Consider the following 11172-nt stretch of genomic DNA (forward strand, 5'->3'; position numbering starts at 1 on the left):
GGAGAATCACCGGGAAACGCTGCGGTTTGTGGCACGGGGACACACTTTGCGGTGCTGTCACTGCTGGCTTTTCAGCTCCACGTGCTTAGTTACCTGCAAAAAGAAATGCAAAGAGGCCAGGGTAGGTTTTGGACTTCAAGCGTGCCCGAGCTCTGGGGGCAGGCTGGGAGCTGCTGGGGGTTTGTACCCCCTGCCCAGGGCTGCTGGGGGGTCTCGGGTGGGTGTGCAGTGGGGGTCTGGCAGGGAGGGCAGGACGCGAGGGTTGGCTTTGGGCAGGGTGAGCAGTGGGAATCTGTAGGAACTTGCTGTGGATTGAACCAGAAGTCCTGGGCTGGTTTGTGCAAAAGGTGTTTGAGCCCAAAAGGCTCTTTGGAAGTCAGGTGTAGCCCTGGGGGACATTCTGCCGGCTCACAGGGGAGAGGGAGGTAGGACACCCCCCGGACAGGAGCTCTTCATTCCCCCTCCTCTGTCCCCTACAGAGATACACTCACCAAGAGCCAGAGCAGAAAGCTGCTGTCAGCAGGTGAATTACTTCCAGTAATGGGAAATCCAGGGCTGGGATGGAGCGAGGTTTTTGGCAGACCTGGGGGTGGTTTTTAGTACCTTCTGTACTGGGGCTGCAGCAGAACCATGCACCGTTGCAGCTGTGGGGTGTGCAACTCCCTGCTTTTTGCTTTTCATCCATTATAAAGTATCTTCCCTCTTTCTCTGTTGTTAAAATTCCATTCTCCAAGCGAGTAACAGAGAAGGTGTGCAGGACCCATGGGGCTGCACAGTAAGATCTGCGTTTGCTAGCACTTTAGTTTAGCTGTGATCCCAGGTGTTCCAAGAGAGCAGTGCTGTGCTCCCAAGTGGAGTTATTTCCACGCCGGTTTTTCCCTCGGGCCAAGCTGCAGTAATTGAGGGGAGCTGCTCCAGTGTGGCAGCCGCCCACGCAGGCACTCCGGCTTTCAGCTCCTCGGCTCTAGCGTGGGTTTTTGGAGCCAGCCTAAGCAAATCACTCTGGACACGGGTAAGGGGTGTCCTGCTACACAGGGCAAAGCCTTTCGAAGACACCGTGAAGGTATCCACATCCCCAACAGCTGGAGATGGAAAGGGTACCCAAAGGCAGCACTGGATGTGAGAAATTCCTGTTGGCACATGAGTCAGAGAGGAAAGTATTTAATTCCTGGGACAGAAAACACCTTTTCCCACTTAATTAGTCTAGAAAACAAGGCTAAGATCCTCTTTGCTTTTTAACTTGAAGCAGACGGGGTTGAGCTGTGGGTGAGCAGAAATCATCCAGGAGCAGGCGGAGTGCTTGCAAAGGGACAGACCGCAGGCACGTGTCCGTCCGTGTCCTCCCCGGCCAGGGGTCCCCACTGGGGAAACAGAGCTGGAGAGCTTCGAAATGGAGCGTGGAAACAGCTGTTTGGGGTGGGTTGTGCCAGGCAGCGAGTGGCTCCCGCCTGGGTAACCTCCGGGAGGAGCAGGGGAGGGGATTTGGGGTCGGTCGCTTGTTTGCATTTGGCAAATGTTCATTTTGGAGCTGCGTGGCTGTTGGAGAGCTGGTGACCCGGCCGGCCGGGGAGTAGATGGCAGGCGGCTGCATTTTGCAGCAGTCACATGGGCTTTGTTTGTGTTGGGATGGCAGAGCTTAGGAAGCAGGTTGGAAAAGCTTAGGGGCTTTTTTTTTTTTTTCTAAAAGGGAAACCCATTGTTTTGTGTGAGAGCCAGGGAGAGCCTCACGCTTTCCTCTGCAGCACCAGCCCAGGCAGGACTTAAAATCCCTTCTCAAATTTCTCTCTAGAAGTAGCATTTCTTGAGGGTTAAAAATAGTGAGCGATTTAGCAAAAGAATATCTCCAGCCTCAAAATGAGGTTGTGTTTCTTGGCTCCGGGGAAGGCACACCAGGCTCATGCTCCATTACTCACAATAGTAGTGACGTAGCTTTAAAAACTTGTTGTTTGATGTTTCAGGACTAGGACCTGCCTCAAAACAAACTCAGCCGAACTCCGGTTAAATAAAAAGGTTGTGCTTGCTACCTGCGGTATGATCTTGTGAATTGTGAATAGGGTTTTGTTTTGGGGTTGATTTTTTTTTTGGAAGATACAAATTAGTTTAGCTGAAACTCCAGTCTGGCACGATGCCTTTGCTTGCTGAAAGCAGCAAGGGAGGTTTCCCACCCTGCTCAGGATTTCTGTGTGCCCGTGAAAGCCTCAGGAAGCTGGGACACAGGCTGGTAAAAGCATCTACTTGTGGTGTGTTCGCTAGATCTTATCTCTTCAAACGCTACAGTTTTGTTTGGGGGGAGTGGCTTTATATGGAGGTGCTCTCTGTCTTGTTGGGGTCGGGGAGAGAGGGGGAAACGCTGTTACAGGACTGGAGATGTTAAGTGATCTGTAGTTAGGGGCATGAAGCCCTTGGAAAGAGCTGGTAAACAGTTTTCCCTTGGGAAAAATGTCTGGGAAAAGACCCTGGGAGATCAACACTAAACAGCAGACGGCTCCTACACACTGTCTGAAGGCATTTCTTCATCCACCCGCGGCTGTTTTTCCCGAGAAAAGCAGCTCAGTGGAGGCACTTAGCTTCGAAAAGTGTTTGTGGTTGACTCAGGGAGCATCTCCCTCCTTCAGAGCAGCTCAGCCTGGCCTGGGAAGGGAGCAGTGTCACCACCAAAGAGCCTAAAATTGGAGAAATCCCCGCTGGGGACACTTGCTCTGCCCCAGCCAAAAATGCTTGGGATGGGGCCCCCAAAAGGGGTTTACTGGAGTAAAGTCCCAAATTCCTCCTGCCCAGAGATCCTTTTCTATTCCAGTTCCAGGGTGAGATGCAGCAGAAATAGCTCCTGCCTCTTTCCTGCCAAAAGACAAGTGGCTGAGCACTTTCTTTAGCCTGTGCGGCTCCTGTTTGTTTTAAAAAACATTTTTTTGGGATGTGCTGGTTGTACTTATTCGGTCTGCTCCGTGTTTCCTCCTCAGGGCTCTTGCGAGAGGTCTCAGAGATTTTTTGCAATTTTGGAGCATCTGTAAATAAACTGCCTTTAATTATTAATGTAAGCAGTAGGGCTTTGCAGGGTTTTGGAAGGAGGCACTTGCTGGCTGGTGGTAGCAAAGCATGTGGTCTTCTCTTGCAGAAGATGCTGACCAAAGTGGAGGTCTGAGGCCATACCCGTCATCAGAGTCCCACCACCCTGGTCTGTGGCCTCACCAGAACCCAGAGCAACCCCAGGAGGAGCCCTCGGCCAGCTCTCTACGACAGATTAAATTTAACCCCACTGTGCGACACATCATGATTAACGAGCACAAGGATGTCACGTTTAATTGCTCCATCAAAGTACCTCAGGTGCTGCTCCGGCCGGATGCCCCCAGCATTTCCCTGTGGAAGGACGGGAGGGAGCTGCACGAGCTGGACCGCATCGCCACCAGCCACTTCGAGATCGCCGATGAGGATGAGGTGGCAATGACCTCCACCTTCAGGTGACTAGGGCTGTCCTTCCTGGAGGGATCTCCTGCAGAGAGACAGGAGGCTGGGCAGCTTGGAAATGGGACTAGGACAGGCAGGCGCTCCCTAGCCCCCAAAGCCGGGCTTGCAAAGCCAGGCTCGGTATGTGCTGTGGGGTGGTTGGTGTTGCTGTGTCCTCCCATGGGAGCTGTGTGCAGGGCAAGGCTCCCTGCCAGAGCCCAGTCTGTTCCCTCTGGCAGCATCCTGGCCACCCAGCGCTCGGATAACGGCTCCTATGTTTGCAAACTCAACATCTCAGGCATGGAGGTGGTGTCGGATCCGATCTCGGTGCAGCTGGAAGGTGAGCTGGAGGAGGGTGAGGGTGGACGTGCTGGAGGTGCGGAGCAGTGTGCCCTGGCTGAGCTGCAGCCCCAGGGACTCTGATCTGGGAGCTGTCCTCCAGAAGTGGGGAGTCCTGGGTGGGACGGGGCTTGTGCTGGAGCTGGGCAGAGCCCTGGCAGGACAGTTTGGGGTTGTCGATAGGGCTGTGTTGCTGAGCTCTCTGAATCTCTTGCTTATCTGCCTGTGTCCATGCAGGGCTCCCGCACTTCATTCGTCAGCCTGAGAAGCTGAACGTCACCAAGAACAGTCCCTTCAACCTCACATGCCAAGCCGTGGGCCCGCCAGAGCCCGTGGAGATCTACTGGTTTCGCAACAATGTCCAAGTCAATGAGAAGCCCCACATCTCCCCATCTGTCCTGACCGTGCCAGGTGAGCCCTGCAGCGTCCTCGCCACGGCCGGCCGGGACCCCTCTGCGTGCCTGCAGTGAAGGGCAGGGTGGGAAGGTGTCCTGTGCCGCCTCACAGCCCATCCCCTTGGCCTCACACCTCCTGCTAGGCAGGGGCTGTGTGCCATCAAGGCCGTTGCAGCTTGCTTTTGTCTTTGTCTTTGACTGGAAAGCTCAGCGCAGATAAATTTCCCAGGTGGTTTGGTATAAAATACAGCTGACAAATTGTATACAGTGGGACGGGGTTCCAGCTTTGCAAAAGAGGGACCCCAGAGGTACCAGTTTGCAAAAATGAGTCCCAGGCTGTTATCACTACATCCTCAGTGCTGGGAGCATGGCTCTGCCTGGCACCATCTGTGCCGCTTGTTTGGTAGCCCTGGGGACCACTCTGCGAGGGGTGGGCTGGGGGCAGCAACCCCCATCCGTCCCCCTCTGGCTGCTGCCGGAAATCTCTTCCTCGGAAGAGGCCGGACACTCAAACTGCTCTTTCCTAAGCAAGAGCAGATTTTTCTCCCAGCCTGTGGCCATGCCAACTAGTGCCCTGCTGCTCTTCAGGGCCTCTTTATTGGACGTCTCCTCGGAATGTCTCGGGAAGACCTGGGCTTGGCCCCTGCAGCGTGTCTCCGTGTCACCTGGTGGAGCACAGGGTGAAAAATCCTTCGTGTCACTACAACCGATTGTGGTTTTGCTGCAGAGGCAAAAGAGAGGAGGGATTGCTTGATTTGCTCACGAGGAGAAGGCCACTCGCTAATTAGCAGCCAGACTATAAGTGCCTTGCCTTGGCATCCAAAGGCAGTCTTTAAAAGGCAGTGAAAGCCGGAAGAAATGACTCATTCCTCCTGGATGTTCCTGCATCCGGCTGGCAGACGCGAGGTCCGGTCGGTCGTTTGAACAGTCCCCTCCTGGCGCAGGAGCCCCATTGTACTGAGAGGCACGGCTGCTGGTGTGAGCAGATGTGAGGTCGGGTTGTTTGAACAGTCCCCTCCTGGCGCAGGAGCTCTGTCACACCGAGTGGCACGGCTGCTGGTGCGAGCAAACGTTTGGCGTGTCCAGCGCACCGCAGCGAGCCCTTCGCCCTGCGACAGCCGCAAGCAGCGTGCCCAGGAGGGACAGCCCTGCTCCTCCAGAAAAGTCCTTTCCATGAGACGAAAGTCCTACGTGCTGTTGCTGCCCGGGGTCATCTCCAACACCCTGGGGAAAATAAGCAGCCGTCCACATTAGGGTATTTCCAGTGGCCCCCAAAAGCAGTCGTTCTCCATTATCAGCTGGGAGATTTGAGCAATCTTCGAAAAGCAATAAGTCATCTGATTTCAAGCCGTGGTGGTGGGCTCTTCTGCTTTCTGCCTTTCCCTTTTTGAAGGCGAAACAAGTGCTTACTCAGGAGGTTGTGCAATGGTGCCGTAGAAATGTAGGGTCCTGCCGGCTGTGCCGTGTCTCGCACTGACAGCATGCACGTGATGGCGGCATGGAAGGTGGGTGGGCTGGATCGCCGGGGTCACCCCCAGGCAGCTGGCGCAGAAGCGATGAGTGCAAAATAAAAGCTCTTTTGTGTTGCTGGAAAAAAAAATAAAGCAACAGTGGAAGAAAGGAAGCCGTGAGGGTTTTTCTGTGAGCCACAGGTGGAGAACTGGGGTGATTTGGGCATTTGGTGCAGGTTCAATGAACAGGTCCTTGGCTTTCCCTCCACAGGTCTTAACGAATCGGCACTGTTCAGCTGCGAGGCTCACAACAGCAAGGGGCTGACTGCCTCCAGCCCGGGGCAGGTCAACGTGAAAGGTAAGAGGGAACATGGTGCTCGCTTTAGCTGTTGGGTACGTGTCCAACCAGGAGCTCTCCTGGTCTCCACACTTCCAAGCACTCGTTCTACACAAGCTGAAGGAGATATTTTTAGGACTCCCACATTTATTTTTCCTTAACCTATATTTAAAATCAAGCGGGACACACATTAGTAGCACAGTCACCTGGTGTGGTTCTGTCATCCCAGTATCGCTGCCGTGGGAGGAAGCACCAGAAAGCACATTTGAAAGCAGAACTGTCAGCCCCAGAGCGGGTTTCGGAAGGGCTGTATCACTCTTTTCCTTCCTTCACAACCAGGGCGGTGCTCACAATTTTCCATAGGAAATGGTGGAAATTCTCGACATTCCTGATGGGAGCCACTCCAGCAATGTGAGGAAGGTGTTCCCCAAAATATGTCATTGCCTCTAAGCAGCCTAGAGAGCTCACAAATATAGAACATGGTCAGAATAGTCCTGCAAATGACTTTTTTTCTGCTTCCCTGTCCCGTGGTCTGACACATCCGCGGTACACTGATAGAGGATGCAACCGCAGCCAGGGCAGGAGACCTGGGGTTCGCATGCCATCAGTCGGAGCCCCGGGAGCTTCCCGGGGGAAGCCAGCCATGCCACGTTTGTGCGTAGCCCTCCAGCTGACTGCTCTTGGCTTTTCCCTGCAGGAATACCATCCGCACCCGCCAGCGTGCACGTCCTCAACAGAACAGCCCATGGGATCGTGATATCCTGGGTGCCGGGCTTTGATGCGTTCTCTGCCTTGACTAGCTGCAGTGTCCAGGTAAGCATCCACAACCCCCTCTTGCCCTGCAACCCCAGCTTGCATGGATGCTCCGAGGCAGGCGGAAATCACTGCATGGATTCAGCCAGGCTGGTGGTTTGGGCAGCACTGAGTTGGACTTACCCAGTGGCTTTGAAAGGGGAAGGAGGCGCACTGCCTGTGGTCCAGCTGGCTGGGGATTTGTGGCAGTGTGATGCTGAGGAGTGCAAGCTGAGCAGAGTCCCCAGATGCTGGGACCTGGGGCAGCCAGAGCACCGTCGAGGTGGACAGGAGGCTCGGAAGATGCTGCGCTTGGGCTCATGCCTGTGAAGTGTGCAGGAGCGAGCTGCAAGAACCTCTCCCCTCGGGAGGGACAGTCAGGTTGGCATGTTTGTGGAGAGATGCCCAGAACTGCTCCAAGCAGCTCTTCAGGAATCTTTGCAAGCCTTGAGTTGCTGCTGCAGGCATACGCTTGTCCTGACTTTCACCTCCTGGTCTGACATTTCCCAACCAAGCAGCCTTCCCACTGGGGTCTGGAGGCGGAGGCTTTTCTCAGCAAGTACTGGGAAGGAGCTGAGGGGTTGCCTGTCTCCAGGACAGGTCAAGGAATGCCACCTCCATGGGTACAGCCCTGCAGGTAGTTTCCACCTGCTCTGCCTGTTTGGTGTTGCTGGGTTGCACAGGTCAAGCCTGTTGCTTGCTCTCTTGTGGATATGGTTTTATACGGGCTAATCTATACTCCGGCTGAGATAACGTGTGGAGAGAGGCGATGTTTGAAGGCAGGTAAAAGTGAAAGGAGCTACAGGGAAGAGAGGTATCAGAGCTAATATTAGTGTCACGTCCAGCTGGAGCTCGGGAAGTGGGGTGGAGAGCCAAGGAATTTCCTATGACTTAACATTCACGGTCTGCCATTAGGAAATAGCCTTTCGAATTGGAAAACTAGACACGATTGCTGGCAAAAACACAGCGGTGACTAAGCCTTTTTGCTCCTGGCCCCTTTGATAATCCCCTCGCTTGGGCAGCATGGCCCACCGACAAAGTGACTCATTGCTGAGCACGCCGGTGCTGAAAAGGGAAGCTGCTGCTGTCGCACCTGGCATTCTCAAGCTGTTCAAATTTGCAAAAAAACTGATTTTTCACAAATACATGAGCCTGATGGATTCGCTCCAGAAGACGAGTTGAGGATGGAGGTAGCTGAGCCAGGCTCGATGCTCATGGGAACAGCCTGTCCCAGGGGTGATTTCAGAAGCGGCTTGCATGTTCCTCTGATTGCTGCTCCCCTCCCTCAAAGCATCTAGACATCGTGTCTTGGGGACCTTCTCAGTTTCGTGAGGCCGAAGGCTATTCTCTTTAATTTTTGCTGGTGTCAGTGCTGAGACCATCCTGTGCAGCCTGGGCTACCCAGAGAGTTCCTCAAGTAGGAGGGCAGCTCTCCTGCCACCCCAAAACCATGTGTGGAGGCTTTTGAGAGGACTGTATGACTTTCTGATGTGGTTCATGCTGCAAAACGGCCAGTGGGATGTCTCCTGAGTTAGCTGTCCCGCTTGCACTGGTGTGCCTCCTTCTTGCTCTTCCCTCTTTCCTCCCACCATCCCATCCCAGGCCACTCTCATGGTGCTTCCCACAAAATGAGACATGTTCCAGAGAGCTGTGAGGGCTGTGTGGGCACTCGGCAGCCAGCCCTTTGGGGACAGAGCAGTTCCTCTCTGTGGAAAAAGCATGGCTTGTTTTTAGTACATTGAATCCATCTGCACTGCTAAATGGAATGATGGAGTCTGATGAGCTCTGTGATTAGTCCCGCAGCATCTGATGGTGATAAGCCCTGCGGTCTAGTGATGTGTGGCATGAGAAAGGACTTGGTTTGCGTGGGACTTGCTGCCTGGTGATGTTATTGGGTGCTCTTTTTGCTCCATGCCACGAGAAGGAGCAAACCAGCCCTCCCTCCTCCTTTCACACATCTCTGCCATGTCCCCACCCCAACTCTCCCTGCGGGTGCTGGAGCCATCACCTCGAGCCCTGCAAAGGGCTTGCCATCGGCTTGCTGCTCAGCAGAGACAAGCCATTGTGTGGGAACATGCCCCTGCCAGTGTTTGGGTGGGAGGCAGGGCTGTGGATCCTGTTTACAGATGTAAAACCCCTGCCTCGTGTCTCGCTCTGAAAACTGTTTGTGGACTGATTTTTCCATTAAGGTCAAGGAAGCTGTTCCACGAAGCAACGTCTCACTTCTGCTCTTCAACACCTCGGTGCCTCCCCACGTGTATCACATCCAGCAGCTGGGGCCCATGGCGGACTATAACATCCGCCTTTCCTGCAGGAACGAGGTCGGCTGGTCGGCGTTTAGCCCCTGGATAAGGGCCAGCACCACCGAGGGAGGTAGGAAATGAGTAGCGAAGGCTGAGAAGGGTTTCCCTGCCTCGGTCGCGTGGCTGCGGTTGGTACAGGACTCTCTGAGTGAGATGCTGGTCCACAGGCATTGTTGCTTACAGGGTGGGACAAATCTACCCAGGGGCTGGACATATGAAAGGCTGTAGGAAATACCGTGGGCTCTCTGGTTGAGCTACAGCTCATTTTCCATCAGCCTACCGTGTCCCTGCACCCGTCCACCCGGCTCCCCTCACCTTCTTCCTCTGTGATTCCTGCAGCTCCGACCACCCCGCCGCTGAACGTCACGGTGTCGTTCAACGAATCCAGCTCCTCCCTGGAGATCCGCTGGGTGAAGCCGCCGCTGGGGAGGATCCACGGGGAGCTGCAGGGTTATCACATCTGGCACCGGTGGCTGAACTCCAAGGGGTTGGTAAGTCACCAGGGAAATGGGGAAGAATGGCTAAAGCCTTGAAAAAATCCCGGCTGGCATCAAGCAGGGATGTCCAGTTTGGTCTTGGTGCTTCCATATATGTTTTCTGAGATTATTTGTCTGCTGTCTTGGGCTTTCATCTGAGCTTTTTTAATAGAAGTGGTCTCTCATGCCTGTTTACGTAACTTATGGAAGTGCCTAAGTCATTTGTCTTGGGAAGAAGCACTTCTGCTTGAAGGAGACGGGAGGTTTGCTACTGCGGCTCCTATTCTTTAAAAGAGAAGTGAGTTGCTCTTCCCGGTGTCAACAATCTCTTGGCACTTTCAGCAATGGAGTCAATCCTATGGTGTTTGGGAGAATTTATTCCCTGGGTTTTGGGTCGTTCCTTACTCAGATGGGATTTATTCTGTGCATTAACTCAGCTGCAAACCGATCTGCTGTCGCCTCTGTGGTCTGGTCCTTCCTCTGTCCCAGGCTGGAGGCACAGAGAGGCACTGATGGCCTGAACCCGGTGTGGAACAAGTGACTCACACCCTATTTTTTGTAGGATGCGGCATTTTCTGTTCTCCTTTTGCCCCTCTGAAAAAGAGCATGTATAGATCCAGACCGAATGAAGTCAGGGAAACAATATTACGGTCTTGTGACTAGTGTGGCAAAAAAATGCTGACACACTTGTCGCCTCCCGAGCGGAAAGCAAAAAACAGGACTTGCCCTTTAAGTCCTGGGAGTTGTTGTTGGTTTTTTATAAATTTCCTAAGTCAGATTCTTCTGGGGTGAAATTTCTACTTGGGTCCCTGGTCAATAGCTGTTCTCATTGATGCTGGCTTTCCGGAGCTGAAAAAACCCAATTGCTGGGGAGCGAGTTCAGGAGGGAGGTCAGCTCTTTGCAGACTGAAGGAAGCAGCTTGCTTTGTTGCTGGTGTGTTTCATCAGCCTCCAGGTTTTACAGAAGGCAAACCGTGTCTGTGAGCCAGCTGAGGGCAGGGCTCAGTGCGTCTTTTGATAAGGGCTGTCGCAGAATTTGTTGGCGCGGGGATGGCTTGTGCCTGTGCTGTAACCTTTCTGCAGAGCAGCGTGGGCTGCTGGGGCGCCCGGTGCTCCCACGGAGCCTGAGGGTCTTCCAAGGCAAAGGACAGACAGTCTGAAGCACACGAGCACCGTGCTTGCTGTCAAATGGAGCTCCGATTTCTCAGAGATAAAGTCTCTGGGTTTTGGCCCTGAGCAGGCTAAATTTGAAATGCCCTGAAATAACCCTCGGTTTAACAAGCCCAGCACCACCAAGGCGGCAGTCCTGGATTTCTGTGTCGGCAGGGCCACCTGCAGGCCTCTTCTTTCTCCACAACCAGCTTAAAAACTATTTTAAAATCATCAAAAAAATCTGTTTTCTTGAACCAGCAGTTCTTGTTTGAGCCAAGGCAGCTGGAGCTGGGACATGAAGAAATTGCTCAGCTACCGCAAGACTCCTAAAACCCCGTGAACTTTGGCAGTTCCGTCCTGCCGGAGCGGCTGTCGGCGTTGCCAACGCTCTCCAAGGTCTGTTTGATATCAGCTCTGTCCTCAGATGACACAGCGCAGCTGTCTGCCATACAGAAGGATCCTGGTGCACTTTTCGGCTGGCGG

At 53.8% G+C, this 11172-nt stretch overlaps 1 protein-coding gene across 1 annotated transcript in view; it reads left to right on the plus strand.

Annotated features, from left to right (window-relative positions):
* Positions 1–3115: 3115 nt before the first annotated feature.
* The window catches only part of MERTK (MER proto-oncogene, tyrosine kinase), a gene marked incomplete at both ends in the record, with an annotated part of 15074 nt that continues 7017 nt past the window's right edge, over positions 3116–11172 (plus strand). The window contains 7 exon segments of the mRNA XM_010075423.1: positions 3116–3458; positions 3684–3784; positions 4021–4194; positions 5901–5987; positions 6664–6779; positions 8948–9131; positions 9401–9552. Coding sequence (XP_010073725.1) covers positions 3116–3458; positions 3684–3784; positions 4021–4194; positions 5901–5987; positions 6664–6779; positions 8948–9131; positions 9401–9552 — 1157 coding nt within the window.

The sequence above is a fragment of the Pterocles gutturalis genome, unplaced genomic scaffold (genome assembly GCF_000699245.1).
Source record: "Pterocles gutturalis isolate BGI_N339 unplaced genomic scaffold, ASM69924v1 scaffold25177, whole genome shotgun sequence".
NCBI lineage: Eukaryota > Metazoa > Chordata > Aves > Pterocliformes > Pteroclidae > Pterocles > Pterocles gutturalis.